This window comes from Leptosomus discolor, chromosome 6 (genome assembly GCF_034619465.1).
Source record: "Leptosomus discolor isolate bLepDis1 chromosome 6, bLepDis1.hap2, whole genome shotgun sequence".
In the NCBI taxonomy this organism is placed as follows: domain Eukaryota; kingdom Metazoa; phylum Chordata; class Aves; order Leptosomiformes; family Leptosomidae; genus Leptosomus; species Leptosomus discolor.
Genome location: NC_141396.1, coordinates 24,451,413 through 24,476,362, shown reverse-complemented (window position 1 = coordinate 24,476,362; position 24,950 = coordinate 24,451,413). Strand labels below are relative to the sequence as shown.

General features: G+C 40.9%; 1 protein-coding gene across 2 annotated transcripts in view; it reads right to left on the bottom strand.

Moving 5' to 3' along the window:
* The window catches only part of ADK (adenosine kinase), a 290,419-nt gene extending 272,348 nt beyond the window's left edge, over positions 1-18,071 (bottom strand). The window contains exons 1-2 of one of the 2 annotated variants that reach the window (XM_086466581.1): positions 18,031-18,071; positions 11,108-11,182 (exon numbers count right to left, since the gene is read on the bottom strand). In XM_086466581.1, coding sequence (XP_086322707.1) covers positions 11,108-11,182; positions 18,031-18,044 — 89 coding nt within the window. In that variant the 5' untranslated portion in view covers positions 18,045-18,071. The remainder of the gene's footprint in view (positions 1-11,107; positions 11,183-18,030) is intronic. The other variant, XM_086466580.1, reaches the window with a different exon arrangement.
* Between the last annotated feature and the right edge of the window lie 6,879 nt (positions 18,072-24,950).

The window sequence follows — 24,950 nt, the reverse complement described above, 5'->3', positions numbered from 1 at the left end:
GAAGGCCCAATATGCAGACCAGACCCACTCCTTAGGGAAGTCCGGTGCCTCCCTGGGGCCAGGGTTAAAGACATGAAGAGGAGGCTTCCCACCCTGGCACGGCCCTCAGATTACTATCCATTGTTGATTTTTCAGGTAGGCAGGGACAAGATTTAAAAGATGTGTAGATGGGGTGCTTAGTGACACGATTTAGTGGTGAATTTGGCAGTGTTACATTAATGGTTGGACTTGATGATCTTAAAGGTCTTTTCCAACCTAAGTGATTCTGTGATTCTACACAGCCAAGTGGTCCAGCTACTGTGAAACTCCAGCCATGATGAAAGAACTTATCCAAACCACTAAAGGCATTAGCTTTATTGGGAAAAAGCAGCATATGGAAAATGGCAGAGAAGGTTTCTTTACTGCACTGAAAACTTCAATTTCATCCTAAAATATGAAGGAGCAATACCATGATGGAGATTCAGGGAAGAGCTTCTGAGAGATAAACTCCTTGCTCTGCTGCCACTAGAGGATTAGACATACCTAGAACAGCATACTGAACCACTTCTGAGAAGAACTGTTCTCTTTTGCCTCTAGCCATAGCTGCTGTTCTGTATCTTAATCCTTTGCCCACAGTGATAGCTACAACATCAAGGCCAGACATCCAATGATCTCGTAGAGGAAAAAGGAACTGAGATACCTGGACAGTTCTTGACATTTATGGCCCAGAAGAGCTTCCTGCTTTGGCCAAACAACAGTTTTGTCCAGGGCTGGTTGTAGAAAAAGGTGTTTCAAGCATTTCTAATTTAGTAAGTCAGCAGAAATTTGAAATTCAATATCCTCCTATTTTGTAAAGTTGCCAGGCTTCTTTTATTAGCTTTTTACCCCAATTTACATGTAAAAGTTAGACTGTCCTACTTTTGAAAACAAATCAGCTACACCTCAGATCTTCCTGGCTAAAGCAGGAATTTGTAGTTGGTGCTTTCAAAACAATAAAAAGCCAGCAATTACTAAAGAAACTTACTCATCTTAATTAATTTGGTATTTGAATGGTGGAATCTATTGATACAACTCTACGGTTTACCTTAGCTCATACCTTGCTAGCAATGCCCCTAGCACAAAAGCTGCTAAAGAAAGAAGTCAGGGATTTAGCACAGGTTAACTTTTCTTTTGCAAAGGTGGCAAGATTAGCTTTTTTTTCCCCCCCCCTTAAGTAAAGATGACAGCTAATTCCCAGCCCACAATCCTCTGAAATATGATTTCCAACAACTCCAAGCTTGTGGAATTGCAATCTAGATTAAAAATACTACACACATTGAAATTGAAACCATATCTAATAAAGATACATATCCAAAATCTTAACCTAATGTAGACCAACTAAGACTGGTGTTCTGATTAGTCGTTTAGTATTGCTTTAGTCGTTTAGTACTACTGTACATAACATTACAGGCCAATTCAAAACCAAAATGGCTTCAATGAAATACACTGGAACAGATTCTTGCAAAAATGAAGTTACAGCAATCAGATTTGGGGGAAAGTCTTCAATCTCTTTTCCACACAGCAACCCTACGAAAAAAGTTCCCAAGAGACTCATACGATTCTGGAACACTTTGCCTCTTCTACTGGAAGGCCAGGGAAATACTAGAAATTAAAAGATTTACATTGTAACTACAGTTCTCTTGAAAAAGGACAGAGAAAGTATGCTACCTTGAAGCCACATAAGAAACTGGGATTAAAATATCTGCATCAGCATGTACCATTTTTGTTTTTCTATTAATACTATAGCTGAGGCTGCATGCCACCTTTACTTGGAGCGGTCAGGCACTGAATTCGGTCACAGTTCCACGTCTCATGAAGGAAGATGACTGTACACTTCCTGACTAGAGCAATAGCATAATTTTACAGTGATCTTTATTGCCTATCTTCCTACCAGCAGGAAGCTCCTGTTGCCTAAAAAGAATAAAACCCAGCCTCAACACTGAAGAAATAAATAGCCCCAACAATACAAAGACTGAAAAAAAAAAGTCCATGGTAATATTTGTATTTCTATAACTTCTTGCTACTGTTCACTTGTTACAGCTTATTGTATTAGGCAGTTGTATGCCCTCCTTTATACTTTGTCATGTGCATCCCAGATTCCTGCATTGAAACTTAATCACTTCTACTGTCACTTCACAGCAAGGAAAAAAGGCAAGAAAAAAAAAAATAACACTGGAGCAAACTGGAAAAATAATCACCCAAAATTGTTTAGCCATAGCTCCCTAGTCTTCACGGGATAATAAGATAGACATAAACCCACAAGGCTAAAGCGGAACTAAAAAATGAAGATAATTCATATGTTAAAAATAATTCATGCAGCTTGCCATGACACAGAGCTTTTCTGCATTGTCCTAAAAGATCGAGCATTGTTTTATAGGATTTGGCACAGGTTCAAAACAAGAATCTAATGGCATTGCAGGACACACAGCACAAACATCTACACCAGTGACTGATGAACTCGTAGTTGAATCTCATTACAATAATTTTAAAAAAAATACACAACACTTTCACTGAAATATTCTATTATCCTATTAAAAAGAGGAATCAAGTGTTTGTGACAAGAAAGATCTTTGTCCCCAGTTCTACATTTAATCTGAACTTACTAGTGAACTGAAGGCTTCATGACACCCTGAAGTTTACAAAACAGACTTGGTCTCAAGTAACTTGGCCTATTGATGGCTCTGCCCTGACAAAAATACAGTAAAATAGCACTCAAACAGCTGGTTTACTCTTCTGCAGCCCTTAACCAAAGGAAAACAAGAACACCGGTAATTAAGAGGAAGACAGGCTGCGTCCGCCCTCTCCCTGTGGCTACAGCAGGGGCCACAGGTCCAACCCTCCAGAAACAGGACAAGAGGCAAAGCACAGAGCAGGCCTGGACATGGTTATGTGACACACAGCACCAGCATAGTATCAGAGTATAGTATCAACAGCTGCATAAGCACCTCGTAACTTAGGTTACAGTTAACAGTAACACTGAAATAGTATTTGCACACACTATTCAGGAATAGCCTGATGAAATAGCAAGTTACTAAAAAGCAATGTTAAAAATTAGTATTTAATTTCAAAAGGAAAGTCAGAATCCCTCTCATCTTGATATACATAATTTCAGAAGGAAAACTATTGAGATTGCAATGCTCATTACTACTTGATTGCAAATTGCCTGACCTGAAGGAAGCAAAAACAATTTACTTAAATACCTAATTTTTTAAAAAATGAAAGTTTTAAAAAGCTGAAGGTATTCCAACCACTTCAAAACTGCTATAATTAAAAAGCCATCTTTCCTAAGAGGTAACAAATCCATTTCATCTCCAGTTAAAAAAACTGAGAATGTGACAAATACTTGTTAATTCTTTACTGAACTTTTCTATTCTTCAATTCAGGAGTGATTAAACAGTTTCACTATATTACTATAGTAACTAGAAAAAAAAACCTCTAGCCTTTCTAATGCTATTGGAAATTTTGGTTTGGAGAAGCAGGATGGGAATGGAAAACAATATTAAAATCACATCTTATTATCCTGTAATTAAAAAGAGTGCCTGCAACCATACCCAGAATATTAATCAATTTTAACCTACTGTATCCTAAATAAAAAAAAAAATCAATCTTGTAATTGTGCAATCAGGAAACTCTAAGATGAAAAGTTTTGCAGTACAAGCAGCAAGTACCAGTTTCAAAGAGAAAGTTTTACCATCTAGTTTTGGATCAACTCCAGTTCTCTACTAGGAAACACAACTTTTTTTCATCAAAGACATCCTCAGCAAGGGCCTTTTCATTTAATATTATTGCCTAGTTAAAAACAGGGACACTTAATTCATAAAGCTCTCTTACTTGAAGTTCCTTTTTTGCATTGAGGAGGCAAATGGAACCCAGTATTTAATCATTTGCCTTATAATGCAACTCCCAAAGTTTTGTTAAATTTTTTACTTGGGAGCGAAGGGAAAATACATATAAACTCTGTGCAATTCAGTCTGTTATGTGTCTCAAGGTTATTCTAAAGAAAACAATTAATCCAAGAACTAGACATGTTCTACTGACATATATTAAATTAGGAAGTTTCCTGAAGAAATGGAAAAATTAAAAAAAATGAAGTTATGATTTGTGTTCATTACTAGGCAAGCATTTAAGAAAGTGAAAACCCACAATAAAGAAAACAGATACCAATGAGTGGAGTATTTCCTATTCATTAACATCTTGTATCCTGTTTTACAGGTAAATAAGTAGTTACAAGCTCTTCTATAACCATTGCTCAAGCTCAGTATAGCCTGAAAACATCCCAGCTCCTCATGCAAAACTCTGTCATTACACAGGTAGGTTTTTCCAAACAGCCTTTTCCAAATGGAGCTTAACTAAACTCTTTCACTCAAAGTACACATTTAACTAAATGCACTGGGAGAAATTATCAGGCTTGTAGAAAGCTCTAGTTATGTTGTCCAAAATGCTACCAAATTTGTAGGCACATTAGGACCTTTTTAAGACAGACATCATTATCCTAAGTTTTTGCAAGCAAACACTGAAGTTTTTATAATTTACCAGCAGTCAGATGATGCAATTTGGCTCAACTGTTTCAACAATGTTCTCTGTTCAGACCCTGAGATAAAGCTAAATTGACTTCTACAGATACAACTCAAAAACACATAGTAGTAATAAAAACCTCAGCCGTTCAGCTTCACTGCCGAATGAGCCAATGCAACAGATACTCTTAGCAGCAATCTTTCAGGAGGATTACTGAAACAATGGAACATCATATAGCAAGCTATCCTCAGAAAAAAAAAGGGGCGGGGGGGGGGGGGGGGGGGCGTGTGTGTAAATTTTCAGGGACAAGTTTTAAAGTTACTACTATGTACTTCTCATACATTCAGCACGATACAGAGAGATAACAAAATTCCCAACTCAAAGCAATACAAAACCCCATTAACCTGTCCCAGGGCATTGATGAAGCACACAGAGTCAAAGTAAACACATTAGTGACAGTGAAAACGTCAGAAGTTGGGGGGGGAGGGGGGCTGTCCTCCCATTTAAACCTTGCAGCAAATTCCATATCTGCAGCTTGTGCATTCTTTGATCCTGCAGCCTTCCAGTGCAGAATCACCCCTTGCCTTCCTCAGTCTTCAAGCTCACCCCAGCAGACATTTTTGGGGAAGGGCTTGTTTTGTGTTGAAGACTTAAGAATGTGTTGAACTTGAGTTTAGTGAACAAAAAATCACTTCTGATTATGTAAAAGCTATTTAGACTCTTAGCCGCTTTCTAAGAGTTAACTGGAGTGGGTGTTTTGATGTTTGCTATAGGAAGTTACAAAGGCTTCTGTCAGATGCGAGCAAAGGTGACAAACTGAAAATGTTGAGAATAACACATGGTAGAATGGCTAAAGCCACACCTATACAGACCAAGCTGAATTTAATGCAAGCAAGCAGATGTTTTTCATTTCGGCTGCTTCTCAAACCTTTTCCTAATTTATAATCCAAATTCCCACAAAAGCGGAAAAAAGATCATACATGTACCTCTTCTTCACTTCCACCACAGCAAGCATTAAAACAGCCTCAAACAAGAAAGTTTAATTTACCAGATGTCAACATTGCTCTACCAGTAAAGTTTGTGCTTAACTAATCCATCACCCTCCAACAGTGCTCTGCTGTGAGGAAAGGTACAAAATGACCAGGCATCTTGGGATCTCCAGTAATCACCCAACCACTTTCAGTGCTGCAGACAAGTTGGTAGCACACTGCAGAAGATCCATATCCATACTTGTGAAAATACAGGCCAAAATTACAGCATTTCTTCCTTCTAAAGTGATAATCTTTTCGTACATTAACCATCACCACCGCTCTAAAACACAAACACACTTTGAAGACCCCATTCATTCTTCCGCTCCCATTTCTTCAAACCTGCTTTTCCAGCGAAGAGTAAAAAGAATATAAACCCATTTCCTGATTTACAGATAGTTTGTATTCACAACACTGTCACAGAGAAGGCAGCGAAGAGAACTAAGGAGCAGGTGATAGAAGGCATGAAAGCTATTAAAAACTACAGATCTCTACCAAGCACCTTCAATGAACCTGTGGCAGATTGCCATAGACTCTGATTTTAAGGAAAAAAAAACAAAACACAAAACTCACACACAAGCAGAAAAAGATTGGCTACTTTGACAACCTATAAGTTATCAAACAGCAACTTGTAATCCTGAACAATGATGGTGATCAAATCATTGGTCTGGAGATGACAAATACAATGAAATTCGGCATCCAGACTATTAAACATACCTCACTTCATGGGATCACAGCTCTGGTCAAGAGTCCAGAAAACACAGTGAAATAAAGCAATAAGCATCTTTAACCTTGATGTGAGAAAGAGGACTGTAGTGGGTTGGTGTCTGGTGGCATTTTGGTAGCAGGGGAGGAGGCTACAGAGGTGACTCTTGTTAAGAGGCTTCTAGGAGCCGCCTCAGCTCAAATTCAGACCCACCTCTGGCCAAGGCCAGGCCAATCAGCACCTCTGCAAATAACTCTATTTAAGAGTGGAAAAAGCTGTTGGGCAACTTCTTTGTTTGTGAGTGGAGGAGAGGAGGAGGATGTGAAAGCAACAACCACACGGACCCCTGGTCAGGGAGGAAGGAGATTGAGAGGTGTGCTGGAGCAGAGGTTCCCCTGCAGCCCATGGTGGAGTGGCAGCTAAGCCCCTGCAGCCCATGGAGATCAGCGGTGGCCCAGAGGTTGACCTGCAGCCCGTGGAGGGCCCCGGGCCGGAGGAGCAGGGACCAGGCCCGCAGCAGGCCGTGGCTCCGAGACAGCCCGCGCTGGAGCAGCCCGTCACTGCGAGGGCAGCAGCCCCGGAAGAGACCTGCACTGGGGCAGTTCGAGAAGAGGCACAGCCCCACGGGAAGGGCTCACGTTGGAGAAGTTCATGGAGGACCGTCTCCTAGGGTAGAGACCCCACGGTGGGGCAGGGGAGGAGTGCGAGGGCCCTTTTTCCTGAGGAGGAAGGAGCAGCAGAGACACCTTGTGACAGCCTGACTGTAACCCCCATTCCCTCTGCGCTGCACTGCTGGGGGAGGAGGTGGCAGAGCTGAGCCCAGGAAGAAGGCAGGGGTGGGGGGAAGGTGTTTTTAAGACTTGGTTGTATTTTTCATTATCCTTGGTGGTGGTTGTTTATTAAATTGATGCTGTTTTCCCCAAGTTGGGTCTGTCTTTTGCCCATGACCATAACTGGTAAGCCCTCCTTGTCCTTTGTCTCAACCAGAGCCCTTTGGTTGTATTTTCTCCTCCCCATCCCTCAGGGGACAGGGTAGGGGTGAGTAAATGGCTGCGTGGGGCTTTGTTGCCAGCTGGGTGGGCTCAAACCACAACAAAGATGTATATAATTTCCCCTGTATCTCCACTGCTTTTAAGAGCATGGGCTGAAAGATATTTACATGCTTATACAGATGCTGGCAATTACAAATATTTTCCTCGCCTTCTCACTGGCTAATTAGGGAAGATACAAGATTTTCACATGTTTAGAAGTTCAAAGACTAGCATAATAATTCTGTCAACATGAATTTGTCAATAATGATTCTCTCCACCTCCTCAATTCATGCAGTCATAGACCCAAATGTTGGACAAGAGCAAGAGAGGATTTGTCCATTCTGTGAACACACACTTCTCAACTGCTGGATGTGCGCTTGAGGTGACAAGTAATAACTGGCTCTCTACAGCCTAAAAAATTAACTATAGTTAGATAAATGTCAAAAGCAAAATATTTGCAAAACAGAGTGCTGGGGGGGGGCAATGAAACAGATGTCATCTCTTAACTTTTAACATCAGAACACTGGAATATTTACAGGCATCAACAGTTATTCTTAAATGCCTGTTACAGATTCAGAAGGTAAAGGACTCATTCCTTTTAAATGTCACAGGTAGAACCAAGTATACCAAAAGCTTTAATGAATACCTGTTAGCAAAGTTACTTTCATAGATTAGCATAGCTATAGTTAGCAATTCACCCACAAAGCATCAACCCTTTTTCTATTCTTTCCCCTCCCACCCATAAAAAGCTGCTCTTTGAGCAAGTATCTATATCCTAGGAAAATTAAACAAAAATAAATACTGTTAGGTTATAGAGTTAATGCAAATTAAGATGAGACACTGCACACGCATACCCCCTAATAAAACCATTTCTGATACTTCTTTCATGCAGATACTCAGAAAAAAAACAACATGCAATGGACTATATTTACTTCAAGACTGCTCTCCAGCTCTGGGAGCAGAAACTGAAGTGGTTTTGAGTATCACCAGCTTTCAACAGTGCCATCAATATTGTTAACATTTTTTCAGATTGTCTCCCTGAAGAAAGAAATGAGACCCAGAAAATATAACTAACTACCTGACAGAGGCCAAAGCTTCTCTGATTCGGTAACGCCACACTGATGATGTGGTCTGAAAAGCTTAGATGGGCAAGTTCTGTTGTGATATAAATTAAGACCACCTCTCCTAGAAATAGTCCAGGAAAGGCTTAAAGCTTTCCAAGACTTGTCAATAGAGCAAAAGACTTCGGAGCCCAGATGACACCAAAATCCACCTTGAAAGAAAGGTGACAGGGCCATGCTAACAACCCAAGCCAAAAATACCCACCCAACCCTCCAATACTGCTCATTTCCTCAAACCAGTATTACATGGTAGCTAGCTGTTTCCAATCTGCCAGGGATAGGACTGCATTATGTATTTATTTTAGGTTTATTTATAACATAGATTGTAGGCCATTTAAATATTGTTAAAAGGACTACTTGAGACTTCCTACACAATCTTATGCCAGTTCCATTTGCATTTTCTTAATAGAAGTTACAAAAATAATCTGGTTACAGGACTTATTTTAATACTCTCTCATTTCATGACAATATACATTGATTAAACTTGCAAGATCAAGTCCTTTATTCTGAACAAAGGTAGTTACTTTTAAAACTGGTTATACAAGAGAGAAGAATAAACTAACAGAAACACTGAAAAAGTTAAATGTATAAAATTCTTATGGGTGTTTACCTAAACTCTTCCCTCATTTTACTAAGCTACCTTCTCAAGTCACAGCCCAGCCAGCCTGATGGCCCCATTAAACATGTCCATCCAGTTGAAGAGGTGAGACACAGACTCCAGAGTTACTTGATCACTGCCAAGAATCCAAGAGATGACACTATGTGGTTTGAGATGGATGCATGTCTTGTTTAACAAGAAAAACAGAGACTAGGCTGGTATGATTGACAATTTCTCTGTCAAACGCTTCACAGTCCTGAAATATCTATGTTCTTGTATTTCCCCGCAGCAATTTAATAGATAACTTTATTCTAGCAGTCATTCTCCAGCTAGGTTTGCTATTTTATCTCCCTTCATAAGATGAGGAAGCGTGGGATTTGATTCTCGTTTCAGGAAATACTGCAAAAGGCAGTTGGACTTAAGAGTAGAACCATGCTTGTCAGTTCATTAAATGGACTACTATGCATACACTCACAAATAAGGAGCTAGAAATAAAAATCAAGTACACGCGGAGAAGGTAGACAAGCTTCTCAATTTTCAGATTATGACCAGAGCTACTGCACTCACTATCAGCTGGTCCCCTGTGAAACCGTTGTTGGACAACTGCTTACTGCTTTAAATAACAAAATACTACACAGAGGCATTTTGGCAGTAAAGTAACACTCACAGAGCATATGCTGTTCCAGAAGATAATTGAACTTGTCTGACAGAACTCAAATTTGAATACATAAGACTTCTAATTTTTAAATTAAATTCAATTCTGCAGAGCACATCATGTCCAGCAAAAAGCACAATGCACTCTTGCAGGATTTCACTGCTGCAATATAGATCCCACCACCTCTTTTATAACAGCAATTTATAAGGATTAGTTGGGGGTTGTTGTTGGGTTTGGGGTGGGGGCATAACTTAGGCTCAAAGACTGCTTCTCAAGTTATTTCAGTAGAAACACAAGGCAGAAAATTACACCAGAACAATTTACTTTTTCAGAAATTGAGTCTATGTCTTGAGTGTTCAAAGTTCTAGATGTTTTTGACATTGATGCACTCCATTACATTCTTGTCTTTCGCCTCCAGCTTACAATATACAGGCTCTCACTTAAACACTCCTTTAGATAAAACTTGCAAAACAAATTACTGCTATTATTAAAAGCTTCAGAACAAAATATTTGAGGCTGACAGTACACATTCACAAATAAAAACTTTGCACCTGTTTTTTATCTGGTGATGTGAAATTTATTCTTGATCTAGAACTCCCATTAATAACTAAAAGAATGACTAGAGAAAAAAGTTATTAACACTTTAAAAATTAAAGAATTGTGAGCACACTGAAAGATGAAACAAACTTACTGATTACTTGCAAACAAGAGAAATAAAGCAGCAACAACTGAAAGAAAGTGAGCTCATGCAGAAGGATTTAAAAGAGCAACTATATTTTACACCTCTTGAAAAGACACACATCTAAGCTGATCAGAGAGTGAGTAAGCTTAACGCCAACAGCAACACAAAAACAGCAATTCAGCAATATGGTTATATGGATGGTAACATAGCAACTAGGTTTAAGCAAGATAACAGACCACCTGATAAGAAGTGGTCCTGTTCTTGACTGATAAATCAGAATATTAAGAAAAAAAAAAAGATACGCTTGCACAACTTTTTGTGGTGCCTTACAGAAATGGTTTATTGGCCCCAAAGTCATCAGTGAAGAAAGAAAAGAGCACTGTAACAGTACATCAAAAGTAGCACACATATTCATACAAGAGCTACCTACATCTTACTGACATTGATGATTCCTTCCAATTAAAGGCTAGCAAATACAGCATGAAGAGACTAGAATAAATAATTGATAGAAAACAATAAATACCAAAACCACATGAAAACAGTGAAGTTTTTCATTGACACCACCACCACAGCTTCATATAGCTGGAACAATCAAATGACTGATACAATGTTGGCTTCCCTCAGTGTAAGACGAGAATCCCACAGAGATCAGCACAAACTTAGCATTACACAAGCAGGTAGTCCTCCATTTATTTATAGGCATCATTCTGGAAAAAAACTGATATTAAAAAAAAAAAAGAAATCAAGGCTTACTTGTCAAGGAAGTCCTTGTCCACGACTGCACAGATATCAAGCAGAGGATTTCCCATTCCAAACAGGACATTTTCACTGTAAGAGAATCAATTATTTCAAGTTAGCTTAGCATTAGTTTATTGTTCCTAGTGTAGTATGCTGAAAACATTTTTTTATTAGAGAGAAAGATTTTTCTTGAATACAGCTAAGGAATAAAAAGATACACATCTTGCCCAGCGCAGTAGTCCCAGCATAGAGGCTTGGCATACAGAGAGTCAAATTTGAGTGACGTACCATCCTACAACACTCTTCTTTGATCAATATACAGACTGCAAGCAGTCAAGCATATATAAAGGTATATATTCTGTTAAGCTGTCATACACTCAGATAAAGAATTAGAGCTGCATGCCACATTCTGTAGTTTTAAAGGACTGTATTCAGGTTGTAATACCACATTTTAGACAGGGGGAGCATCAGACCAGTTTATAAAAATTTTGCTGAACAGACTTAGTTGCTGGGTTCGCTCTGCTACTGACCAATAATTAACAATTTAAGTCTGTTTTAATAAACTGAAATTAAGACTATGGATTCTGCATTGTCAGCCATCTTAAACAGCATAGCCATCTACTGATAAGAATGTATGTACTTTTTAATCAATTTGAAATTCATTACCATGACTTCTGATGTCTTGGTTTTGTGGCAGAGATACTGTAAACTGCTGAAAGAGCTGGCTTCAACTTTTTTTTTAAGATTCATTCAGAAACCATGTGTTACATTTTCCTCAATAGCGTGTGCTTGGGTGATAATGCAGTAATACCAAAACAGATTAGATACATGGCCTAGTGTCAAGTAGGAGTGAATGCAGCTGTTCTCGAAGGCTGAATAAAACTACATCCAAACCCATCACATTCCTTGCTAAGCTAACACCTGCTGCCTTCAACTGGCAAGGCAAGCCCTTGCTCTAGCCACTGAAGGTAGCTTCCGTATGACCACCAAATATGCCTCCCTCTTTACTATGGCTCTATCAAGTATTTGCAGAGAAAGCATATTCCCCATCTCTCCATCACCCAGGAAGTACTACTGTAACACTGCAGTTGGATCCAAAGTTTATCTGCAGTTTACCCGAAGCAGCATAGCAGTGTCAGCTGAACCTCAAAGAAAGTGAGTGAGTTTTCAATTGTTCTGGCCCATTTAGACCAAGATAAATGTTTAAAGACTTGACATCTGCCTACTAAATGATCAATTTCATTACTTTTCTATTCAGCAAGATAAGAAAAAATACTTGATCACTGCCAAGAATCCAAGAGATGATACTATGTGGTTTGAGATGGATGCATGTCTTGTTTGACAAGAAAAACAGAGACGTACCATCCTACAACAATCTTCTTTGATCAATATACAGACTGCAAGCAGTCAAGAATATATAAAGGTATATTCTTCCTCTTTATGATGCCACTTAGCCTCCATTAAATGCTAAATTCTGAAGTCCAGAAATGAAGAAGTGGAAAACAGGATTAATAACCTTGATACAGAGACACAGCAAACCATACTTTAAGTACCCTATTTCTTGTTGTAGCTTTAAAGACAGGCCTTTACAGCCCATTTCAGTGTAAGTGAAATGTGGAAGACTGCTTTGTGAAGGAGACAGAAATTCAACTCATTCCTAACTGATATAGGTAACATCTCCTTAGTAAAAACCTCCAAGACTCACTAACTGCTTTTGTCAGTGTGAAAAGAAGTATTGATTCTTCTAAATAGGATAATCAATATCTATCTAGGAGAAAAGATGGAGAGACAGATGACAGTTAAGATGACAGAAGGACTCTCTATTTTAAAAACTAAGTATTGCATCAGTAGTATTGCAGGACAACGAAGGAACAAGTCAGAATTCTAGAAGCGCTGAATGCAGATTTGTCCCTAAGTGTACACTCCTGTCCTTGACGTTTAGCTGATTCTCACGTTGTGTGAAATTCTACTCATCAATAATTTTATACCTACACTTAAGAAAAAAACGTGTATCATGGATAACTTTTATAGAAAACAAATATCAGCACTGGAACGTATAGTGCACCAGAAAACAGCAGCTGTACTTCAAAAACACTCTGAAGTACAGCTGACATGTTGAGGTCACTACCTATGAAGAAGTCACCTTGTTCAACAGAAAAGCAAAATGAAAGCTACCAAACACGTAACAAGCTGTGGGCTGCAGAACATGCTGGTCAGTATACTGAAAGCAGCACGAGAGCAACTTTATACTGGTTCAGCATCCGCAGAAGCTCCATCAAGCCAATAACGTGCATACAAACCCCCAATATGTCAGCAGCAGCAGGAACTAGCACTTTCAGTGCCGTTTAACCCAGGCAGCTCTTTACATGACATACAAAAAGTTCTGTTCTATCCGCAAGCCTTCCTTCTCCCACAGTGTTTTATAATCATCTCCACTGAAGTATTCCAGAGGCTGTGTGATAGGGTGCCATCCAGGGTAGAAACTTTTAAAAGTCAAGGTAGCTATCACTAGACTAGTAAGTGTACGTTCAGAAACATTCCCCTGAAACCTCAGGGCAAACTCTCCCCAACTTCAGCATAGTTGATTCTCACAATGGTGCTGAAGGATATAGAATAGATGCAATGCAGGATAGCAGGACTTGACAGCTTTCAAACACATAAAATTTTGAGCACATTAACTGCTTGATTTCTATGAAGACATACATAGGTTATAACACTCAACTTATTTTTGCAAACAATCTAACTACATGAGCTAATATGTACTAATAGCTAGCCTTAGCTTTTCAATTAACATGTATTTCTACATTTTTGGTTGTTTCAACTAGATGTTTGAATTAATTAAACCCCAATGTACTAGAACTTCCACGCTTAAAACCAGCTATTAACATTCCATTGGCAAAAAGGAGAAAAATCCATACACTCCATTTGTACTGGAGACTGTAGTTGTGTCATTCTTTAACTGACACTGCATTTAGGAGAAAATACCTTTCTGGGCAAAATGGGAAGAGTCTAAACAATCTCTTTCCAAGACACAAATTTTAAAAATTCAACAAGTTTAAGTGGGCATTTGAGATTCCCACTGTGATCAGCATTTTCTAATACAAGCTTTGTGAACCACAATCTGGAAAGTCCAGTGTTTCTACTGTTAAAGAGAAAGACTTGTCTGTGTAAATCCTTAGCACGTTCAACCTGATTAACCCAACACTGGCTACATTTCAGTGCAGTGCAAATCACCCTTCCCTTCTTGAGGGGCTGCAAAGTATCTGCACTGTTACAGTATTGCGCTTTTTTGTGGCACAACATAAGGTATAGCAGTTAGTCAGCTACCGTTTGCTCCTCCGTAAAAATAAAAGTTAAAAAAAAAAAAAAAAATCACACCTGCTCTGTAAAACCACATATTCTAAAAGCATAAAATTAAACATAATGTTTAGGATCCTGGAGAATGCTAAATTTACAAGTCTCCAGAGCAAGAAATGGAGATATTAAACTGTTACATTCTTAACACGTTTAACATTTTCAGCAGTACATGTGAACTTTATTTGCCTTATGTTTGCTGTTCAGTCACACTGGGCACCTGCATTGATTAAAATTTCACGGATTATTTCCAGCCCACTGGACGTAAGACATAGTAAGGAAGCACCCATAGTCTCCTGAAAGGTGAGAATTCACCAAACACAGGTTATTTGGGAAATACATCTCTGCAATAGACATAGAACTAACACTCATGTACTCCACAGCCTCCATGCCTCTCTCCAGGCCCTTCTATTGCACAGGAGTACTGGTATCTACTCATCTGAGAAGGATGTTCTTGCTTAACTTGACTAACCTATTGCAAAAGAGTATTTGGCTCAGCTCTTCAAGAAACAAGCGATAACTCCTCCACCTGCACAAATTAAGCATATATAATTGACTATACATAGGATGTATATATGTGTGTGTGTGTATATATGCATACACACAGAGTACATTTATATATAAACAGTATATACACTTTTTAAATTCTAAACTAAGAATAAGCTCTTCATACAAACTTTGTTGGGATACAGAGATACACTGTCCATCTAGCAGGCAAAACTACACCAACAACGGTAACTTACTTTACAGAAAGCTTGGAGGTACACTGTGTTTGCATTCTACATTCATGACAGCAAGCAATATATTTTATGAGTTTGTCATTTAACTTTGCACTAGATCAAGAGTGAGGTGTAATTATATGAGTTCAAGCAATGTAATTCATTAAATATAAATAAATCTTCACCTGCTAATTATGGCATTCTGTTTGGAAATTGCCAAGATGACTGATTTTTCACAAATGGCCAATGTTTCACATATTACGCTTATCACAAGTTGCAGAAGTAACGAAATGAAACCAAACTGGATGAAAATAAAACAAAAAACCCAACCAAACAAAAATAAACCACTTCAGTACTGAGCGGTAGTACTTCAACTTTCTTAAAAGAAGTCAACAAAATTAACCATAACTGAACGATCCGTGTCCAGTATCACAGTTATACATTACTAATGCCCTACTGTTGCAGGCGTTTTTTTAAAAACGGTCCTGTTTCAAGTTGGCTGCTGAACATTAGCAGTACTGTATCTAGCCATCGCACGATACTGTTACCATCCCAGGCTGCTGCGCACTTCAGTGGAAGAGCAACATCAAAACATCAATGAAAGTACATTATTAGTTACTGGCAGAGAGACAGAGAAATACTTTGACCCTTCGGATACTGGCATGTCTTGCTTAAAAAAAAAAAATATATATATATATATATATATATATATATATACACCCATTATTTCTTAAAAAACATTTCATATTTTTTCTTCTTAATTCCTGCAAAAAATTGCTCATCTACATAATAGTAACCAAAAGAAAACCAAGTTGAAAATTTCACCTTTTTTATTGCTCTAGAACAGCTTTATACTGCTGTGCAGCTGTAATACACACTTAAGATTAAATTCTTACGCTAAGACATTTTGCAGTCAAAAAGACTTAATAAAATGTAAGTAGGACATTTGCGTACCCCAACTGCATGACAGCCTGCTGTATGCCCAGTTGTCCATTCACAAATATAAGATACCGTTTTGTAAGATTTAGATCTAGAATGCTAGTATTTCTTCTAGAGTCTGATTACGCTCTTAAAAGTAAGGCCAAACAAGGCATGTTCTAAGCCTGTTCTCAGCATGTCCATTTCAGTCACAAAGCAACATAGCTAAACCCCACACAAGATTTGAATTTATCAAAAATCATGTATATATGTAGTTACAACAAAACAGCAATAGTAACAGATTCATAGCATTTGAATAGCTATAAGCTCTCAACTAAGAACATCCTTCTCTCATCCCACTTACCTACACAACATAAATACAAATGAATAAGATGACATTTACTGTTAACCATAACTTGTCTGAAATATTATCCCATGATTCCAGAGTTCAGGCAATTTCCCTTGCAACACTCGTCAGTAAATCACTTCAGCATAAAGACCTTCAACATACAAGTAGCCCGTACCACTGCTCACGTGTTTTCCTCATGTCTCAAGTACAGGCAATATTTGGCTAAGGAGTTACATGTGTACCTACTGACTTAGAGAAGTATCTTCAGTGAAGATTTCATTCATGATGAAACATTCATAGTCTTCCAGAGTGACACATTCACAGGCTCCAACTTAGAAGCCAAGCCTAAAAGCCTTGGCCTTATGTAAGAAAAGCTGCTGCAGAAAAAAAAAAAAAAAAAAAAAAAAAAAAAAAAAAAAGCGCCAAAAAACTGTTCCGCCAGCACTACCAGCTCCCTACGCAGCTGCGCTAACCCCACAAGCTCCATAGTGAGATACTACTGCAATTTCAAAGCACTACCGTCCGTATTCCTCAGTGAGAAAGTGTGAAATCCGATCCACCGAGTTGTGAGGGTGGAGAGAGGAGATGGGAGAGTTGCCTTGAATGATCACCGGAGTCTGTAATTTTAGACATTTCTTCAGCAACTGAAGGACTCATCAAAATAACTCCATGATGAAGGCTACCAGTTCACTTCACAATACCGCCCCATCTTAAGACAAAGTGGTTTAGGAAGCAAAACTGCTCATAATAATTCCTTTCACTGAATGTTAAGAGTTCGTCATTCCTCAGTTATCGCTGATGAACCGACACCACCACAGTTCCAACAGACTGCCAAGAGCCCAGCCTGCTACTATTATTATTACTCTGCTTCTCATTATTCGAGATTCATTTAAAATTGGGTTCCAGTCATGGCACGCTACAGCAATGCTTTAAGGTTCAAAGGCGACAGCCGGAGTCCCACGACATCCGTCCTCCCACCCCCCGGGGCCGGACCCCGCCGCGGAAGGCGGCCGCCCGCGCTCAGGCGCTACCTTTGACAGCGGCACCACTGCAGAGCGACGCCGCACGAAGCCCCCCGGCCGTGCCCGGCCGCCGCGTCGCGGTTCACCTCCGGGAGCCCGGCCCAGCCCGGCGCATCGCCCCTCGGGGTTCTCGCCTGGGCAGGAGCGGGCGGACCAGCCGCCGAGGAGCGGCACCTCCCGGCGCCGCCGCCAGCCCCCAGCCGCGGAGACCGTTGGCGGCGCGCGCCCACCTGCCTGTATTCCTGGGAAATACACCCGCGCGCCCTGGCAGCGGGTGGTCCCCAGCCACGCGGACGGCCCGCCGGGATGAGGGGCCGGGAGGGAGCCGGCACAGATCTGCCGCCTCGCCCCGAGCAGCCGCAAAACCGACAGGCGGCGGGGGCAGAGAGGGAGGGGACGAAGCCGCCCTACCCCGCACCCGAATTACACGGGTGGAGAAGGAGGGAAAAGCCGAGCTCCGGAGGAACATCGCGCCGGGCGCCCCCGCCCCGCCAGCAGGAGCGTATCAGCGCCCGCCGCCCCTTCCCCCGGAGCGCTGGGCTGGGCTGCGGGAGCCGCGTCGGGGCCCGGCGTTACCTGAGGGTGGGCATGGCTCCCCGCCCGCCCGGCCGCGGCGGAGCCCCGCCGGCAGCGGCGTTCCCACTCCGCCCGGCGCCCGCCAGCAGCTGCGACCCCTGCCCCGCGCGCCGCCCGTCTCGGCCGCGACTAAGCCGCCGGCTGCCGCTCGGCCGACCCACCCGCGCGCCACCGCCCCGCCCCGCCCGCCCGCGCGCCCCGCCATTGGCTGGGCGGCCGGCGGGGGCGGGCCCGAGCCCTCCACAGCGGCGGGGCGCGAGGAGCCCCGCGAGGCGGCGGCGGGGCGCTGGTGACCGGCCCCGCGCCCCGGTTCGGAAGCTCACGGTACCGAACAGCGCCGCCCGCCCGGCCCCCAGCTCCCCGGGCGCCATCTTTGGTACGGGCAGAGAGCAGGCACCTCCCACACACCTCCCCCTCCCCCGTCACCTCCCTCCCGCAGCCCGAGGAGGCAATGATGGTGGCCCGTGCCAATTAAAAAAAAAAAAAAAAAAAAAAAAAAACCAAAAAAAACACCGTTTAATCGAGGTAGCGAAGAGGTGCGGAGCCCGTGTCGTGCTGCCCACATTAAAGATGGCCAGCGGAGCCCCTGAGGGACATCGCCGCCCCTCAGCTGTCGCGCGGCCACGGGAACTGCTGCGCTCCCAAGGAGACCCCACCCGCCCCCGGCCGGCGCTGCCCCCCGGGCCAGCGGCCACGCTCCCGCCCCAAGTGCCTGCCCGCCGCCCCGCTGCCCCTCCAGGACCATCCGCCCTCCCCGGCCGGTGACTGACGCCCCCAGGACACGCGATTTTTACACACTCGACAAGAACGCGTTTTCACTCTTTTTATTTGTGCGTTCCGTGGGTCAGACCTTAACGCCGCCTCAAGGACCTGCGGTGAAGCTTTCCTCCCCGGCCGCCACCGCCCGGCACAGCACCCGCGGCCCTGCGCAGCCGGGCGCGGGGCAGGGCTGGCCGGCCCCGCGGATGCGGGCTACACCTTTGCTTCCAGAGAGAAGACCTCTTTTATTCCCGGGTTGCTGCGACGCCTGGCAGCCACCTGTGGACACAGCTACTAGACATTATCTTTCCAACATGCCGGAGGCCAGGAGCAGAGACATGGATGAGATGCGAGCCTCTGCCCCCGTTTGTGGGGAAAAAAGGGCCGCCCTTCATTGCCCAACCTGTTTCTTGTCCTCCCAACATTCAAGCAGAACCACCATATCGGAATGGAAAAGCATCGGTAAAGCCAGGTTCCTATTCTCTTCTTGCTACCCACTTGCTCTTCACCCGCCTGTCAAAGTTATTGCTACCTCATGCAGGTTTGGCACTTAATTTAACTTACCCGCACCAGAAACACTGAATCATGAAACTGATGTCAGAAGAGGTTGTTTTTGCCAAAAGTGAATCCCACGTTGTTCTGTTAAGTACTGCTGTGTCACCTCTAATTAAATATTTAAACTTTACCACTTCCTGATCATGTGGTTATTAGCTTTGGTTTCCCTTCCTCTCCATCTACAAAATGGGAATATTGTACTCAGAAAAATTAAAGCCAAACTTTTCACCTATTTCTGATTGTTGGGTGTATTGGAAGAGACGATGCCAAAATTAGAGATGTTCGTGATGCGCAAGGAGCTATAGTGTCACATGAAGATAACAGGAATATTTACGTTCAGTACCTGACATAGGACAAATTTCCTAGGTTGTCTAAACTGGCCACTCAAAAATTAATCACCACTTACAAAATTCTTGTTATTAAAGTGTGTCGTGGGTCTTGAAAAGTCAAACTAATTGGAATGGAAAACACATCTATCCTCTTACTGTTGCAACACACAGTACAACAGGTTCCCAAATCCCAATGGAGGATTTTGAACTCTAATAAAATGTAAATACTATATTTGGATATCTAATGGCTGTATTCTCTGATCCATGTTGAACAACAGATTATTCCTAGTTTAATAATTTCAGTGCCTAACAGCCAAACCTCTGTTTTGTAAGTAAAAACGGCACAGGGGGGAAACCCATCACAGGCAAATATAACAATAGTAGTAACACAGCTTCGTCTTGTTGGTCCCATCATTATATTTTAAATAATAAATCCATTTTTTAAAAAATCAAGTTGTGATTGTAGATCCCTTCATAAATAACTGACTGACTTTAACAATCACAGAAGAATATGTAAAGAAAAATAGATACAATACATTAAAGTGATCTGTAGTTATAGTAATTTGTAACATACAACTGCGTATTACAAATATTAATCTACAGAGTTCATATGAGGTACCATCAAATGTTTCTAACTTATTACCAGTTCAGCAAGATAGGATCAGAAGAGCATTTTTTCTAAAAATTAAACAGGCTTTCATGAAATAGCACGTATGACACCTCAACAGCGTTTGTCAACAGCACTTCATAAACCTCCAACTATTCCCAAGCGCCCAATTGTCTTGCTTGTACTACCACATACCCACAGGTTATACTGTTATTGACGTCTTTGAGGCATCACCTACCAGTACAGGCTTTTTGGTCATTTGCCAGGGAACTTCTAGGTGCCCTGACACACAAGCGGAGCAACAGCAACCAGGGTATCCCTGGAAAAATGGTCATTTATTGCCTAATGTCATTCACAGATTAATTTTATGATGCCTGTGCCACAAGTTCGACTCTTGGTCACATCACATATGCGCTAGGCAGCCAGCTTGAGTTTGCTCAGTCTCCCTGACACCTTCCAGACTTGCTCTGCTTGCATTTAAGAGTATATAATACCTGACAGGGTCTAGCCACAATTTCTCCTGACTGCTTCTGTTACTATACAGTAAGGAAGAAATCTTCATGCATATGTGAGTTTCTCTACATAAGATGAACAATTATTCCTCAGGTGATTTCACTAAAATGGTTCCTTTCAAGCATGATATCAATCAAAAATGAACTGCATCCCTACCTGATATAAAAACAGGTAATCATGTGAGAACTTTTTAAATTGCACTTTATTGAAGTAATCCATTAAACTATACATTTTATACATTTGTAACTTGTGTATCCAAGATACAGGCAATCTAGGCCTTAGCCTTGGACTAATATGTTGTGGTTTACACCATAAATATTTGGTATAAATCGTCCAGTTTACAATACATAAACAGTAAGTTCCCCATTAACCCCCACATTTCACTCAGTTTCTTCAAAGTACAAAATTAAGGCTAATCTTAGGTAAGCTGCCCTCTCTTCTGTTGTTGCAAGACAGAAGGATGATCTTTTACGTGTCAACTTCAGCAGATGTTACAAAATGGGACTAGCAAGCAGGAAGTCCACCAATTCTCCTTCAATAACAGCATTTTGCAGAGCTTGCATGTATTTTCTACTAGAATAGTGGCTATTTTGAAAACTTTTCTACAGAGAGAATGTCATATTTTGCAACATAAAATAAGATGTATTATCTTGTATGGATTTATCTTGTAGTGAAGTATTAAAAAGATTTTTTTTATTATTATTTTAAAATTCCATCACATTATCCCCTTTCTTTTAATGCAGCTTCACAGGCCATACAGCTGTAAGAGCAAAGGGAAGTCTATAAATCTGCTAAGTCTTCACATATTGCAGACAGCTATACTTTTTTTCTATCTTATTCTAGTCAAATAGCCTAGCCCTTGAGACAACTGCAACTGCTTTGTACCACTGAATGTACAAGGAAAAAAACAACCCACAAAAGTCTTCCACTGTAAAAGAAATCCCAAGGTAGCATAAAGCCATCAAGTAGCTTTATGTTACCATATCCTTCAAGCATGGAACAGCTTTGACTGTGGTCAAACAATCATTACAGAAATTATTGCAGTTCAAAATGGAAAAAATCCCCTTCCCTTCACAGAATTCTAAGTAATACCCAAAGGCTTCTTGCTTTGATATTTCTTATATAAATAGTATTAGCACGCAAATCAAAATTACTTAAGAAGAAATTTATGTAAATAAAAAGAGAACAGCCTTGAGAAAACATCGTGTTCATGTTGTATCCGCAAGTTCAATTTACTTTTTTCAAGAAGATAAGGTTTTGCAACACATTGCCAGCAAATACTATTTAATGACCTTTAGATAGCAACCCACTCCCTGCTTCTGAAACTGGTTTTGCAAAATATTTCCGTACCATGCCTGTGTAAGTAACTACTCAAATTCACTATCACAACCCTGAATCACAAGCCAGTTTTGCTTCAAACATTTCTACATGAAATACACCTCAGCAACATTAGAGTAAGCCAAGGTCTTGTTCTACAGAAAGCATGTTTCACACTATTGCATTGGCACCATATTTAACTACTATATTCACTCAAGTCTCCTTTCCAGGCATCTTCCTTGCCTGCTTGTAAGTAATATTAGTAGAACCAATTAGATGAGCAATTGTACTTAGCTGTTTCATTAGCTGAAAGAGTAGGAACTTGCAAATCTCAGAAAAACTCGCAGAAACGTCAAGATTAATGACTAAATAGGCACATTTGCACTGGCTCCCCTCCCGCAGGCAATCAAGCATGCAAGCAGCTCTAGGGACAAGACTAGTCCTGTTGACTTCGGGGAGGCCGCACACCAAGTCAGAGGCGTACGTTTGTGCATGACTTCTGGCCAGGTGGGCTGCAGGTAACATCAGTAATGAAAGAAAGAGACACCAGCCATGCTTGTGGTCCAGCGCAGAAAGAGCCTTCCCATGACCTCCTCTTTTCTCGAGTTACACACTGCCTCCCGAAAAGCAAGGAATTACTTTAATTAAAAGGATGAAAACACCATAACAAGCTTCTCCAATACAAGAAGACGAAACTGTGGAAATACGACACACGCTGTGAGAAATCCCACAGGATTACATCAAAGGCCAGGTGAAGATACATGTCAATCTAAACGGTAATTTGAGTTACATATCTGAACAATAGAAACGAGCGCCTGAGCTGTAAGAGCAAGGTCTTTTCCATGCTGCAAGTCATTCCAGTTTGGGATATATTTCACTCAACACAACTTTGAAGGGAAGGTTGCTGCTGTTCTGTCATAAATAAAGCAAAATAAGCAAAGTCTGTTGCTATTGTCTTCAAAAGTATTTGTTTCTCTGCTTTCTACAGGGGTCTAAAAATCCATCCAAAGAAAAAGCCTATTGCTTTTATTCTTCTGGAAGCAAACACAGCAAGGTGCTTGAGTTTCAGATCTATCTTTGTACTACGAGGCCATTAAGAGTACTGACACGGACAAAGTTACCCATATTTACAGATACAAGAAACACGAAAGTAAGAAAAGTATAAGCCATGAAGACAGAAACTGAAATGAATACAAATGGGGAGCGAGTTGAAATTAGGAAAAAAAAAAAAAAAGCCAGAGATAACAAAAGAGAAAGAAAAACAATTTACTAAATTCTAAGTGAAAGCTTTTCACAGCTAATTTAAAATATTCAGAATACTCTTTCATTTGCAGAGAGCTGACGAAGGAATAAGCTAAATTAAAAGCCAACTTATGAAGAAAATTAAAAATGCATGAAATCAGCAATATTTTTTACAGTCACCAGAATCAAGCTGCCTAAAATCTAGTGGAACAGTAATGGCACAGGACTGCTTTTGGTAACAATTATCCAGAGTGATTAGTAATTTATTCTGAAAAGGAAGAGACATCTAATAGTAAGAGAAGAAGAGGAATATTGTACTTTGTACTTTTAGTATAAAGTATTTGTCAAATTCAATGCTTACATTGTCTTCATGTAGATAAACTGATTTGTCCCAACAGCCAGCTACGTCATGACTATTCAATCAATACAGCAGCTGCAGAATGGCCAGAAGGCCATAATGCAGCACAGGCAACTTCACAGTGGACCATTTCACAAGTTTAATCTTCTTTTTTTTTTTTTTTCGTCTGCACACATAAGCTCAAAAGTTTCTAGAGAATGTCCAAATTATTTTGTAACTGTATCAGTCTGTTAACATTAGTCTGGCTGCAGTTTTCACAGACTTCCAAGATAAAATCAAACCAAATATAAAAGGCCACAAATCCTTCGTAATTCTCCTCTAAAGTAACACCTCATGATGTTTCTAGTAAGTTGATGCTACCACTCGGTGACAAGCCATTTGCAGTTCTGCAAGCCTATTTTCTGTTCAAACAGTACAGTTTACACACACAATGATATTTTATTTCACACAGCAGAGATGTAGTCAGAAGCCTGAAACAACGCAGCAGGCATTCATGGCCTTGCCTAAAGCCCGTTGGTTTTAGCAGGGATTTGCACCCGTCAATAAAGACAATGCGAAACCTGCCGCCCAGCAGATGAATGTCAGCACAACGCATTGTCAAGCTGGGAATGCTAGTTTGGGTCTCGGGCTTTGTGTTCTGCTCACTGGGTGGCAAAAGCCGGCCATCCTATATTGCTTTCAAACAACTTTAGCTGAACCCGGTCAGCTTTGCCTACCTCATGAGGGGGCAATATTTGCTTTCCTTTGCCTGAAAGGATCAAAAGGGCCTAAAAAAAACATATGCACCCATGAAACCTCCCTGATGCCACTTTGAGAGCGAAAATGGTGAAAAAAATATAAGGGCAATGCTTGTTATTGTTGACAAGGTACGGCTTATATTACAGAGTGGAATTTAAATTTTTCATGTCATTTTTTATATCAACATAGTTTTCATAGTAGCCACAGGAAAAATTCAGGTTCATATTGTATGGGAGAATAAGTAAGGTACAAGACCATCCTTGTTGAGTTCATTAGACATGGTCTTCTGAAGAGGCTGGAGAGTCTCAGATCGAGATGTTGAGAACAAGGAATTCTCCTTTAATTCTTGGTTTAACAAACAGGAAGCTATTATCTTGCAAAATTTTCAAGTGATTTTTCACTTATTCTCTAATCTGTAGGTTAACTGTTTCCAATATTCCCAAGCATATGAAGCAGTGCTTTGCATTAACAACTGAACCGTGTTACAAATACAACAAGATCA